Genomic DNA, 15,079 nt, shown 5'->3' on the forward strand with positions numbered 1-15,079 from the left:
CGCTGGAACTAAGCAAAATTTTTTTTTAAAAAACAAACTAAGATATATAAAACAAATAAAGTGTTCCCTTCATTCTTTCCTCTGCTCAAAGCAGAAATACATTCCCTTTTATGTTTGCATAATTGGTTTTAACCCACCCACCCCCCCCCTCCCCGCCCCAGGAGAGAGCTGGTGAATATACACACAGAGTAAAGGCCTGAGCACCAGTGTTCCTATACAATGTGCTCTCCGACATTCCAAGACCAGAATTAAACATTCTGCAACATTTGAAGGTGGGAATTGGGGTCTCAGTGTGGCTGGGGAAACACTTGACATGTAGAGCTCAATTAATTTAGCCCTACGATGTAACTGAACAGTTTTGGAAAGTTCTGTCTGAGCGCACAATCACACTCTTGCCACAAATGTCAAAAATACCTGTTCTGCCTTTGCACCCCTCACTAAGAGCTGAACACGGGCTGCATTGGAGGAGAGAGATTTGGACATGTCTCTTTAATTCTGTTGAACACTGAATGCATCAATCAGACCAAATTCTTGTGTTTTCAGTGACCTGAACACCTGAATTTTCACTTTTTTGTTGTAAAAGAGAAAAGAGAAATCCTAGCTTTCAATTTTGGGTGATTCGGAGTTCTCGCAAGATCTAAACGCAAGCAGCCACTCGCACTTCACTCTCCACCTTCCCTGATTACAACCTGCTCGGGGAATGACCCTGGGGGCCAGGGGGAGTATTCCCAGTTTGTGGGGATGATGATGTGCAAGCAATGGGTCAGACTGCAGAAGCAGAGATTGAAAGCACGCCAAATCTACTTATAGTTTGGGCATTTTATTTAAAACTAAAGAAAATGCGTTTAGCCAATTGTGAACTTCAAGATTTTGAATGGAATACTAGAGTAAAAGATGTGTCTGTGTGCCCGCTTGTAAGAAAAATGCCATGAAAGCTCCTTTTCAATATAAATTAAGGAATGGCATCAAAACAAAAAAAACTTGTATTAATATCTATCTTAAGTTATTTAATCAAATATACACATCGATTCCTTAAGTATATACATATATACAGAAGCTTTGATCATACACTTACAATCGTTTATTTTATTATTGGACAGTAAGGAAGGTACATAGTTCACCTTGTCATTTATATTTATTTATTTATTTACTTATATAAAAAAAATCAAAAATCAGCAGGACAGTCTTTGACAGTTGCTATAGCAATTCAACCTTCAGGCACTGGCCACTCCAATACTGTAATCACTCCCAGCTCCTGGTGACGAGGGAGCGGGGTCACTCTGGGTCATGAGGCCGGTTGCTCTCTGTGGGATCTCACTCTGTACAAAATTAAACTAAAACCAAAAATAAGGGGACTCCACCGCACCCGTCTAAGGCAACCTGTCACACGAAGCTTCCTTCAGGATATACTGAGAGGGAGAGAGAAACCTTGTGGATAAATTCATGTCCTTTAGAGGACCAGACAGAAAGAAACAAGGCACTTTGATCCTGTGGTATTTTCCCTGTCAAGAAATTGCTCCCCCCACCCCTCCAACTCCTTCCTCCAATCCTAATATTTGCAGAAGACACTTTGATTGAAGCTACTGTCTCCTATTCCATTCCTTACCTTTGCTTGTTAAGGTTGGAATCCTGGGAAATCACACCCCTCTTGACTATTTTGACAGTCATCAAAGAAGGGGACAAGTTCAGACTCATTGCACAGCTCCTCTATGCCTTATCACCACTCCCCTCTCACCAATATATAAACCCTCATTTCCCCCCTTTTCTGCTCCCCGAAGTCTAGCAAGTCAACAATTTCCCAGAAACAGAAAGCTCGGGGTGAGGGCTTGATGAAAAAAAGCAGCACATTCACTGAAGGCACAAACCCTGTCAGCATGAGCCACGACGGTGACGCTGATAAATTCCACAAATCTCCACTTCTCACCCCAACCCTGTCCCAGCCCATCTCCAAAATCTGACCCAACAGCAGGCAACTGTCACCAATGTAGCTTTGGGCAAATAAGGTGAAAGGTCACCCAAAAGAACAGGCCAATCGCTTGACTGAACATCGAAAACACCTCGTTGGGGAACAGGAACATAACGGTCAAGTACTGCTAAAGAAAAGGACCACAATAAAACCTATGTAAACATTGCATTTGGTGTAAAATGGGAGGACACTGAATAATAAGCTTGGTTCCTCCTTTTCTGTTGCTAAGGGACACACAAGGGTGCTACCCTCCTCCAATGACCATTTAGGAGGAGAGACAATAACACACAATATAGCAACTGGCAAAGAGATCTTGACACTGAACAAGTCACAAATAATTTATACAAGATTTAAAGAGACACTTGGTAAATAATGCTTTATACACACACCAAAAGATAAAAGAAAGAGACACTGACTGACCATGAAGACTTCAAGAGATGGTTTCAGTCTCAATGGGACAAGGAGGTAAAAGGAGAATTTCTCTTAATTTATCCTCCTCCTTTTCTCTCTCTCTTTTTCTTAAAAAAAACTGTAGGCACAAAACAACTCTCCCATAGGTTCATACAGAAAGATCCTTACCTCCTTCACAATTTGAAGAGTTCACATTTTTTAGGCAGTGTTTCTCCCTGTTGCCCATTCGATGCACCTGTTTGACTGGAGTCAACGGTGAAGATTTAACATCGCCTTTTGCTGGCAAGAATGTAATTGTACACCTTTGGGAGTGACACTTGTCCACACCCAACTCCTCCTCCACTTCCTCTCTTGCCATTAGAGTCCGGCTGCAAGGAGCCATTAAGTTTTTGCATTCACACTGAAGGTCTTTGTTGCTGCAGGGTTTATCGATGGGGTTCCTGATGGGGTTCAGGGGTTCCCACTGATTGTTCACCATGTCATCCATGGACGGCCGGCTTCTCTCTCGCTCTTTTCTCCGTTTCCGGGTCCACCAGATGCAGATGATGATACAGATCACCATTCCGAATGCCACGGTGAGCACTGGAATCAGATACACTGCACCGTCCACAATTCACAACAAAACAGGGACAGGGAGAATGAGGAACAATAACATCAGAAGAATTGCATTTTGCTTGCAAACAAACAAACAGCTCGCATTTTTATGGCACCCTTCACAATCTCGGGTACGGTCAGCAGCCAACTACTGCACAGCAAACTCCCACAGACAGCAAAAGCGACTAGATCATCACAAGCTGAAGGAGGAAGACTGACAGGAAAACGAAGAACAAACCACTGTGTATACTGAAACCTGAAATCACGAGGTTATGCAGAGAGAAAGAAACAACGTGCTGGAGAAACTCAGCAGGTCCAGGCAGCTTCTGTACACAGAGTTAATATGGAGTCCTGTATCACTCTCTTCCACAGAATCACTCTGGGTGCTGATCTTCTGGATTGAGGTCACATTGTCCACATCATGTAGACAGTGAACGTTTTTTCCTAGGCTGATGATGTCAGTGTGTACAAGGGGGCATATTTACAAATTGAGGGGTGATAGATGTAAGGCAGATGTCAGAGGCAGGTTCTTTACTCAGAGAGTGGTAAGGGCGTGGAATGCCCTGCCTGCCAATGTAGTCAACTCAGCCACATTAGGGAGATTTAAACAATCCTTAGGTAAGCACATGGATGATTGGTAACCAAATGTATCTGTCTGTTCTGCTGCGTGCCAACATCACTACAGAACAATCCGGAGAAGATGAAGATGGAGAGGAGGAGGAGGATCTTTGAGTTTTGATTAAAGATCATGGACCTGAAAAGTTCAAGGTTTCTGTGCACAAATACTGCTTTCTCTGTGAAGTACACAATCAGCACATCCTGGCTCTATTTCAGAATTCTTCCCAGGATTTTGGTCAACATTCCTCCATCAACAAACACCAAAACATCCCAAAATAAAAATCGCACTTGTTTGATTGGTCTCTACGTTGCAGTAGTGCCTTCATTTATTTCTGTGCTGTGCCTGCCTCTTAATTATATCTGTCAACTTTTAATTTAAAAGCTGATGCGAACTGAGGGATAAATATCAGACAGGACACCAACATTCCTTTGGACAGGGAGGATAGACAAGGGCTTCAAGTTAATGGCTCTGTTAAAAGTTGTGCTGCATTTGCTCAGTACCACGTAGGCAGCATCACCTCGAGGTGAACCCAGCTCCGTACAGCTTCAGAGCCTGAGCTACAGATACCACACAGACTTCAGTTAAAATCAACTAGGAGAAAGTGAGGACTGCATTTGCTGGAGATCAGAGCTGAAAAATGCGTTGCTGGAAAAACGCAGCAGGTCAGCAGCATCCAAGGAGCAGGAGAATCGACGTTTCGGGCATAAGCCCTTTTTCAGGAATGAGGAGGGTGTGCCAAGCAGGCTAAAATAAAAGGTAGGGAGGAGGGACTTGGGGGAGGGGTGTTGGGAATGAGATAGGTGGAAGGAGGTCAAGGGGAGGGTGATAGGTCGGAGAGGGGGTGGGGATGGAGAGGTCAGGAAGAAGATTGCAGGTCAAGAAGGCGGTGCTGAGTCCAAAGGTTGGGACTGAGATAAGGTGGGGGGTGGGGGTGGAAATGAGGAAGCTGGAGAAATCTGCATTCATCCCTTGTGATTGGAGGGTTCCTAGGTGGAAGATGAGGCACTCTTCCTCCAGGCGTCGTGTTGCCATGGTCTGGCGATGGAGGAGGCCAAGGACCTGCACGTCCTTGGCAGAGTGGGAGGGGGAGTTAAAGTGTTGAGCCACGGGGCAGTTGGGTTGGTTGGCGCGGGTATCCCAGAGGTGTTCTCTGAAACATTCCGCAGGTAGGTGGCCTGTCTCCCCGATGTATAGGAGACTTCAGTTAAACACCATACAGATACAGGGGATGACAAACAGGAGGCCGGGTCACAGCAATAAAGGAATAAAAGCAATATATTGCAGCTGCAGGAAGCATTTGTTGTTATTTTGAGAAGGGAATAGTTGGTATTACCTGGCTGGGAATGAGGAACATAAGCCGTCTCTACTTTCACCTCGATGACTGCGAGCATCATCGTGCTGTTCTGTCGCTTGGTCACATTGTCCACAATTTTTGTGACTGCCTCCCGGATCAGGATCCCATCCCGGTCCTCACCGTGTTGGGTAAATGACTGAGATATGGTTGGGGCAGGGGCAGCAGGTGGAAGAGCAGAGGAAAGAAGCACAACGAAGACGTGAAAACTCATTATCGAGCCATACAGCACGGACACAGGCCGGTCCATGCCCAAAACTAAAACTAAACTAGTCCCAACAGTCTGCGCTTGGCCCATATCCCTCCAGACCCTTCCCATTCATGAACTTATCCAAGTGTATTTTAAATGTTGTAATTGTATCCACGTCCACCACTTCCTCTGGAACCTCCTTCCACACACAAACCACTCTGTGTAAAAATAAAAGTGGCCCCGATGTCTTTTTAAAATCTTTCCCTTCTTATCTTAAAAATACGTCCCCTAATCTAAAAAATCCCCGCCATAACGAAAAACAACACCTGCCATTTCCGCTATCCATGCCCCTCGTGATTTTATAAATGTCTATATGGTCACCTCTCAGTCTCCTCCATTCCAGGGAAAAACTTCCCAGCCTATCCAGCATCCCTTTACAACTGAAACCTTCCTTTCCTGGCAACATCTTGGTAAATCTCTTCTGATCCATCATCCACAGAAAGTTTGCAGATGGAGAAAGGACTGATCAGTCATCAAACAAACAAGAACGCTAGACTTCAGAGTTAGAGGAGGCCATTCAGCCCTTTGGGCCTGCCCCAATGTTTAACCGAATTCTGCTTATGATCTCTTGTCTACCAAAACAATCTAATTCAGCCTCAAATAAATAGTGACTCAGCCTTTGCTGTTTTCTGAGTGAGAGAATTCCAGACCAGTGTCCCTCTAAAACAAGGCAAAAGTGAGGACTGTAGATGCTGGGAACCAGAGTTTAGATCAGAGTGGTGCTGGAAAAGCACAGCAGGTCAGGCAGCATCCAAGGAGCAGGAAAACTGACATTTCGGGCAAAAGTTAATTTTCCTGCTCCTCGGATGCTGCCTGACCTGCTGTGCTCTCCTTCTAAAACAAAACCATTCTCCTCATCCCCATTTTAAAAGTGAGACCACTTAATTCTTAAACTGCGTTCCTGGTTCTAGTCTCAGCCACGGGAGGAAACATTCTCCTGATGTATTATCTGTCAAGTTTCCTCAGGATCGTACATGTTTCAGTAGGATCACTCTGAACTCCAGAGTTCAAATCTTCATGAGAGAGGCCTTTATCCCAATAATGAGTCATGTGATCTTTCTTTGACTGGTATTGAACACAATAATATTCTCTCAAATAAGGAGATTCTTGTTGTATTCCTGATTTTGTCTGACAACTGCACTATCCAGCTGCAGTAAGACACCCCTCATTGTGCCTTCCATCTCCCTTTCAACTATTGTTTTCCAAACCACTTGCTGCATCAGAGTATTAACTTTATAATTCACGGTACCTGGAAACCCAGAAACCCTCTATACCACTGAGTTCTGCAATATTTCTCTATTAAATAGCATTCTTTCTCCCAAAATGGACAAGCGCACATTTCCCACTTTCTGTTCCAGTTTTTTCCAGTACTCACATAACCTATTGACATCCCCTTCCAGGGACTTACTTACAATGGCCACTTCCACTGCACTGTCAGAGCTGTTGGCGAGGTCACACAACACAAACAGAGTCCGCTCCTTGGAAAGGCTCCGCAGGACTGGTAGATACCTCAGTTCTGAGCAGATATATTCCACAGTGATGCCCTGGAGACAGGAAACGGAAGATAACTTGGGGGTCACCCAGGTGAAGTGGTGTATGACTCACACGCAGAATAAATCTTGCAACTCATCCACAAACACATCCAGCAATTAAAAATAACACCCTACACATCTAATTCCTGAAAATCCATGATTAGATTCCCTACAGTGTGGAAACAGGCCCTTCAGCCCAACCAGTCCACACCAACCCTCCGAAGAGTAACCCACTCAGACCCATTTCCATCTGACACTATGGACAATTTAGCATGGCCAATTCACCTGACCTGCACATCTTTTGGATTGTGGGAGGAAACCGGAGCACCCAGAGGAAACCCACACAGATTCGGGGAGAATGTGCAAACTCCACACCGACAGATGCCCGAGGCTGGAATCGAACCTGGGACCCTGGTGCTGTGAGGCAGCAGTGCTAACCCCCTTTTCTGCAAGGCAGTTAATATTCAGAGCTCTAATGACTCACAAATCTGGCGTTTCTCCACGATGCATTGGTGGAAAGTTTGAGGGGGATGAGACTGGATACTGCGATAGACATTTACAATGAATTTCAAAATCCCAAATGATAATGGAAAGTAGAAAAGAAATAGATATATAGTTACAGTTCTGCGAAAAGTAATCGTATTTCTTTAAAAAGCCGGAAAGTCAACTGGAACAGATAACTAAAGATATAACTTACTCTCCAAGAAAGAATATGACTTAATTGCCAGGCATGATGTGTTAATGAAGTGTTTACAATGCTAATGCTTTATAACATGAGAGAAAAACAAAATCAGGGTAACTCGCAGTGTGTATTTAGCTTGAAAGAACGGTTTCATTCTCGCAGAAGGGTAGTGTGTTAATTATGCAGAAATCTCCAAACCTTAAGAGCTGAAAAGGAATCTAGTCCATCAAAATTCAATAAATAACCAGTCCGCAGAACCAGAAACAGCTCTCTTGGTTACCAGAACGGAAAGGTACCAGTTACTTACAAATTAAAAAGAGTTAACATAGGGTCACTGCATTTAATTCTGGTTTCCCTGCTATAGGAAAGATGTTGTGAAACTTGAAAGTGTTCAGAAAAAAATTCACAAGAATGTTGCCAGAATTAGAGTGTTTGAGCTACAGAGAGAGGTTGAATAGGCTGGGGCTGCTTTCTCTGGAGTGTTGGAGACTGAGAGGTGACTTTACAGAGGTTTACAAAATATGAGGGGCATAGGTCAGGTAAATAGTCAAGGTCACTTCCCCAGGATAGGAGAGTGCGAAACTAGAGGGCACAGATTTAGGGTGAGAGGGGAAAGATTTAAAATGGACCTTAGGGGCAACGTTTTCACACAGAGGGTGGTGTGTGCATGGAACAAGCTGCCAAGGAAGTGGTGGAGGCTGGTACAATTACAATATTTAAAAGGCATCTGCATGGGAATATGAATGGGAATGGTTTAGAGGGGTATAGGCCAAGTGCTGGCAAATGGGACCAGATTAATTGAGGATATTGAGTCAGCACAGACGAGTTGGACTGAAGGATCTCTTTTCATGCTGTATATCTCTAGGACTCATACAGCACTGGGACTGAGTAACTGCAAAGGATACTGCAGGGAAAAAGGCTAAATCTTTCTTCCTGCTCACTGCATACAGATCTTTTTAAGCTGTTTTATATGTAAACAGTTTTGTTTTCTTTTGTGCAATAAATTTGTGTTCTTTGTTACCAAACACTGACAGCTTCATGTGAAAATGTTCAGTCACTAACTACCTTCGCAAACAAACTGCATAAATAAAACCTTCAGATCTATTAAGCCAGGTTTCCCGCTGGGATGGCTTATCATCAGTGAATTCATTGCTCAGGCATTTCCCAAACGTATCGGGTTGGTAAAGGGTGAAGGACATTTTGTGCTAGAACTGAGAAACAGACAAAATGTCAACCAGTTAGCACTCCGAGTCCTGTGCAAAACATTTTCTTTATTCATTCACAGGATATGGACAGCTCTCTCTGGGCAGTATTTATCACCCATCCCTAATTACCCAGAGGGCAATTACGAGTAAATCACATTGCTATGGGTCTGGAGGCCAAACCAGGTAAGGATGGAAATTTCCTTCCCGGAAGGACATTAGTGAACCAGACGGGTTTTTCCGACAATCAATTCATCATCATTATTAGACTCTTAATTCCAGATTTTTTATGTTTTCAAAATTCCTCTATCTGCTGTGGTGGGATTTGAACCCAAGTTCCCAGAACGTTCACCGAGTTTCTGGATTAATAATCTAGTGGTAATTCCACTTGGCCACTGCCTCCTCTCAACTCGCTGAGGTTGGATTTGTACCTGAATGCACTTTCATGCCTAGTCTCTCCAGCTCAAGGAGTTTAAAGTCCAATGATCTCAGATTCCCACCTGTCGGCATGTCTGTATCCCATCGCCAGGGTATGGGCAACAGAACGAGAACAGAGGGCAATCCGATCTTAGATTCATTCTGTTATGTGAAAAGTTGCATCCTTCTGGTTAGGTGTTTTTTTTTATTGAACCTACATTGTCTGAAGTATCCAGGGAAGGGCAGGCTCAGGTGGATTAGCCATGGTTAACGCAGGGTTACAGGGATAGGGCAGAGGGGGCTGAGTGTGGGTGGGATTTTGCCAGAGGGTCGGTGTGGAATGGCATCTTTCCACACTGTAGGGATCCCATGACACTATGTTTCTCATCTACCTGTTCAGGGACATCACTGCACACCTCTGCAGCAGGGGGGACTCAAACCTGGGCATCCCAGTCCAAAGGTAGTGACACTACCACTGTGCCACAAAATCATTTGGCCTGGGGTGAGTGCCAACAGTTTTCATTAGACTGTTCAAGAACAAATGCACTTCCCACTTGTTTCACCCAAGAGCAGGATAGTAAACGCTGAGGATTTCTCTCACAGCAGGAGGGAACACACATCCTGAAGCAACTTTCAACAGCACCGATGGCTCAGCTGGGAATTCCTTATACCTGCACAACCTTCCTTACCTTCGGAATCTTCTCCTTGTTAAAGATGAGTGTGATCTTTGCACAGTTGTTGTCCAGCTGGCCGGTGTTGGGGTGGCATTTAGAGTCAACAGGAGGAGGGTTTAAGGCGTTGCACTCTCCCCAGTCGGTGCATGGAGGAGAGAAGCACTTGAGCCGTGGGCTGGCCTGGCACTGCTGGGACTCTGGGCACATGAAGTTCTCATGGCCAGGTCTGTCTTGCAACAAGCAAGACTTCTGACCACACCATACCTGTCGGGGAGAAAACGCGTGGAGGTCAGCATAGCAGCGATTAAAATCAGCCAAAGACTAGTCATTATTAAACTCAAAAATCACACAACACCAGGTTATAGTCCAACAGGTTTATTTGGAAGCACTAGCTTTCAGAGCGCTGATCCTTCATCACAACCACCTGAAGGAGCATCGCTCCAAAAGCTAGTGCTTCAAAATAAACCTGTCGGACTATAACCTGGCGTTGTGTGATTTTTAACTTTGTACACCCCAGTCCGACACCAACTCCTCCACATCATTATTAAACTCCACATGGTCCATCCAGTCAAAAAATACAACACCACCAACCATCAACTTGACTCAGGCCTGGAATGAACCGACTGCCTCAGGAGAAAGGCTAGACCCGTATCCTCTGCAGGTTAGAAGAGTCAGAAGTGACGAAATCGAAACATAATAAAGACCTTGAGGGGGACCTGACCACGTGGGTGTTGAAAGCATATTTTCCCTTGGAGTATAAAAATAGGGAGATATTGCTAAAACTATACAAGGCACTATCAGATACAGCTGGAATACTGTGAACATTCCTGCATATCCCCTGATAATCTTTCATCCCCCTCAATAATCGAGAGTCAATCTCCCTCTGCCTTAAAAATATTTAAAGATTCAACACCCATGTGGTCAAGTCCCCCTCAAGGTCTTGATTATGTTTCAATTTAGTCACCTCTGACTCTTCTAACCTGCAGAGGATACAGGTCTAGCCTCACTCTACACTTTGTCCATATAAATAATATTCAGCTCCTCTCATCTTCCTGCCAAAGTGTAGAACCTTACACTTCCCCACATTATATTCTGCCAAGCGTTTACCCCCTTGCTTCACTTGCCTGTAGCCCTCCATGGGAATTTCATCCTTACCACTAGCCTATTTTTGTATTGCTGACAAACCTGGCTACAGTACATTCACTTCCCTCAATCAAGTCATTAATATGTACCATAAATATTTGTGGTCCCAGCAGTGATTCCTGCCGTACTCCAGTAGTTACAGGTTTGCCTTCTTCGACATAAACTTCCCAACGATGCATCCCAACTCTGTATTCTGGAAGTCAGTCAATCCTCTATTCATATTTGTACACTACACCCAAAACCATGGGATCTCATCTTATTAAGTCACCTCATTTGTGGTACCTTATCAAATCTTGTTTGGAAATCCATAGTATATCTATAGGACCCCCTTTATCTATCCTGCTTGTAACTTCCTTAAATAATTCTAATTAATTGGTCAGGCTCAACTTCACCTTCATAAAACTACCTGAACTCTGTTTGATTAAATTCTGTATTTCTAAATATGCTGCTATGATATCCCTTAGAACAGACTCAAGCATTTTACCAATGGCTGATTTTCAGCCTAGTGTTTGATTTGTACTTGCTTTTTTTTGTCTCTTTTTTCTAAATAAACATGTTAACCTTCATAAAATAGTAACCACAACAACTTCGGATGCTGTAAATCAGAAACACGAACAGAAATTGCAGGAAAAGCTCAGCAGGTCTGGCAGCATCTGTGAAAGAGAAATCAGAGTTAATGTTTCGGGTCGAGTTCTGAGGAAGGGTCACCGGACCCAAAATGTTAACTGATTTCTCTTCACAGATGCTGCCAGACCTGCTGAACTTTCCCTGCAAAGTCTGTTTATGTTACCTTGACAGTTTTCCCAATCCTCTAGGACTTAAACCAGAACCTAAGAGTTCCTGGAAGATTATTACCAACACATCCACTATCTCTGTGGCTACTTATTTTAAAATCCGAAGATGCACCCCATCCAGGGGATTTTTCAGCCTTTACCATTATTAGTTTCCCTAGTACTCTTCCCCCAGTGTTGGTTATTGTATTTATTCCCTTACTGTTTAGCCCCTCGATTATTCAGTATTTTTCAAATATTGCTGGGGTCCTTCACTGTGAACAATGATACAACATGTGTAATCAATTCCTCTAGGAGAAAGTGAGGACTGCAGATGCTGGAGATCAGAGCTGAAAATGTGTTGCTGGTTAAAGTGCAGCAGGTCAGGCAGCATCCAAGGAACAGGAAATCTGACGTTTCGGGCATAAGCCCTTCATCAGGAATGAGGAAAGTGTGTCCAGCAGGCTAAGATAAAAGGTAGGAAGGAGGGACATGGGGGACGGGTGTTGGAAATGCGATAGGTGGAAGGAGGTCAAGGTGAGGGTGATAGGCTGGGGTGGGGGGGCGGAGAGGTCAGGAAGAAGATTGCAGGTTAGGAGGGTGGTGCTGATTTCGAGGGATTCGACTGAGACAAGGTGGGGGGAGGGGAAATGAGGAAACTGGAGAAATCGGAGTTCAATTCCTTAGTCAATTCCTTAGTCATTTCCTCACTATTATTTCCCATTCTCTGAGGACCCACGGTTTACTTTAGCCTTGCTCTTTGTTTATATAAAGATCTTACTATCCTTTTTTTGATAATTTGCTAGCCTGCCCTCCAAGCTTATTTTTTGGACTTTTTTTTGGTATTTAAAACTTATCTAAATCTCTAATTTAGCACAAAACTTTACCACGTTGTATATCCACAGTGTGACTAGGAAAAGAATTCCAGGATTTTGACCCATGAACAGTGAAAGTGACAGCAATATCGTTCCGAGTCAGGGTGATATGGGACTGGCAGGGGAACTTGCAGCTGCTGGTATCGTCATACATCACCTGTTATTGCCCTACTTGGTGGTAAAGGCTGTGGGTTCGGAAAGTGGGCGGCACGGTGGCACAGTGGTTAGCACTGCTGCCTCACAGCGCCAGAGACCCGAGTTCAATTCTCGACTCAGATGACTGACTGTAAGGAGCTTGCACATTCTCCCCGTGTCTGCGTGGGTTTCCTCCCACAGTCCGAAGATGTGCAGGTCAGGTGAATTGGCCATGCTAAATTGCCCGTAGTGTTAGGTAAAGGGGTAAATGTAGGGGTATGGGTGGGTTGCGCTTCGGCGGGTCGGTGTGGACTTGTTGGGCCGAAGGGCCTGTTTCCCACACTAAGTAACCTAAAGTGCAATTGGTGAGCTGTTACAGAGTGTGTAGATGGTACAAATTGCTGTCTCTGTATGCTGACAGTGGAGGGAGATTATTTTTATTTGTCATGGGATGTAGGTGCTGCTGACAAGTCCAGAAAATAATGGTCCATCGCCAACTGCCCTCAAGAAGGTGATGGTGAGTACCTTCTTCAGTACTGTTAGGAAGAACGTTCTAGATTCAGAAACAGTGTTCCAATAGCTTTAAATATTTGAGATGACCTGAAAGGACCTAGAGTTTTTATGGATATCTTTCTCCTCATTTCGCTGGTCAAGCCGAGTGAAATAGGACCTTCCAGCGGATCGGCAGATGGACATTGTGGGGAGGTGATGGCTTAGTGGTATTATCGCTGGTCTGTTCATCCAGGGACCCAGGTAACGTGCTGGGGACCTGGGTACGAATCCCACCACAGGTGACGGTAAAATTTGAATTCAATAAAAATAGCTGGAATTAAACATCTCATGGTGACCATGAATCCATTGACAACTGTCACAAAAACCCATCTGGGTCACTAATACCCTTGAGGGAAGGAAACTGCCATCCTTACCTGGTCTGGTCTACATGTGACTCCAGACCCACAGCAATTTGAGTGGTTCTTAACTGCCCTCTGGGTAATTAGGGATGGGCAATAAATGCTGGGCTCGGTCAGCAATGCCCACATCCCATGAATAAATAAAGAAAAAAAATTGTACATTTAAGATAGAAGTGCTCTTTATTATATCTTCCCCATTAACTGTAACTTCAGTCAAAACTTTACAAAATAATGCCATGTTACAAAGGGCATTAGCAACTACCCAATGCTCCATCCTCAATGATTTCAGCACTATCAGCACTTGCTGGCTCTCCTTTAACATATCCTTTCCTACAGTTAACACACACAACTATCACCAGATTGCCTAGAAGGTGATGTTGGCTGAAATTAGGACATGACACCGAAAGGTTGGACAGAATACAAAAGGTTTATTTAAAAATATCAACAAGGAAGGGAGTTTAAATGCATTACAGGGGAAATCCCAGAGAATGGGGGCAATTCAGCAAAGAGTGAGCCATGTACAAGCTGGGGGGGCATTTACAATATCGCAGTGTGTTCTGAACAGCAAATAATTCAGGGAGGGAATGAGGGTGAGGTCGAGAAAGAAATGGTTGGGTAAGGGTAGACAGCTGGTACAATGACATGATTAGGAGATGCCGGTGTTGGACTGGGGTATAGCAAGTTAAAAATCACACCATACCAGCTTATAGCCCAGCAGGTTTAATTGGAAGCACACTAGCTTTCGGAGCGTCACTCCTTCATCACAACCACCTGATGAAGGAGCATCGCTCAGAAAGCTAGTGTGCTTCCAATTAAACCTGTTGGGCTATAAGCTGATGTGGTGTGATTTTTAACTTGGTACAATGACAGTTATTGTTGGAAGTATTAATGGTGAAACCAAGGTAGGTCAAAACTGATGGTGCATGAAAGTTACCTTGGATGCATATCCTTCTGTGCTTTGGATAGAGTATGGGGACGGTGGAAGGTTAGCGAGCAGTATTACTAAACTAGGAAAAGTGCAGAAAAGATTTAGTAGAATGTTACATGGACTGGACGAATTGAGGTATAAGGAGAGGCTGGACAGGCTGGAACTTTCCCCTGGAGAATAGGAGTCTGAGGGGTGACCTTATAGAGGTCTATAAAATCATGAGGGGCACAGATAAGGTAGATAACCAACAGCTTGTCCACATGGTATGGGAATTGAGAACTAGAGGACTCAGGATTAAGTGAGAGGGGAAAGATATGAAAGTGTCCAGAGAGGCAATTTTTTCACATAGAGCATGATGTGTGTCTGAAATGGGCAGAGGTACTGGTGGAGCTGAAAATGTGTTGCTGGTTAAAGAGCAGCAGGTCAGGCAGCATCCAAGGAGCAGGAAATTCGACGTTTCGGGCATAAGCCCTTCATCAGGAATGATTCCTGATGCCTGATCTGCTGCGCTTTAACCAGCAACACATTTTCAGCTCTGATCTCCAGCATCTGCAGACCTCACTTTTTCCTAGAGGTACTGGTGGGGGTGAGTACAATTTTGTCATTTCAGAAACATTTA

At 44.2% G+C, this 15,079-nt stretch overlaps 1 protein-coding gene across 2 annotated transcripts in view; it reads right to left on the reverse strand.

The window, feature by feature from the left end:
• Nucleotides 1-1,058: 1,058 nt before the first annotated feature.
• The window catches only part of jag2b (jagged canonical Notch ligand 2b), a 232,857-nt gene continuing 218,836 nt past the window's right edge, over nucleotides 1,059-15,079 (reverse strand). For both annotated transcript variants that reach the window (XM_060829495.1, XM_060829494.1), the window contains 4 exons: nucleotides 9,714-9,962; nucleotides 6,604-6,735; nucleotides 4,924-5,080; nucleotides 1,059-2,974 (listed from right to left, as the gene is read on the reverse strand). In XM_060829495.1, the coding sequence (XP_060685478.1) occupies nucleotides 2,526-2,974; nucleotides 4,924-5,080; nucleotides 6,604-6,735; nucleotides 9,714-9,962 (987 nt within the window). In that variant the 3' untranslated portion in view covers nucleotides 1,059-2,525. The remainder of the gene's footprint in view (nucleotides 2,975-4,923; nucleotides 5,081-6,603; nucleotides 6,736-9,713; nucleotides 9,963-15,079) is intronic.

Source organism: Hemiscyllium ocellatum, chromosome 8 (genome assembly GCF_020745735.1).
Source record: "Hemiscyllium ocellatum isolate sHemOce1 chromosome 8, sHemOce1.pat.X.cur, whole genome shotgun sequence".
NCBI classification, from domain to species: domain Eukaryota; kingdom Metazoa; phylum Chordata; class Chondrichthyes; order Orectolobiformes; family Hemiscylliidae; genus Hemiscyllium; species Hemiscyllium ocellatum.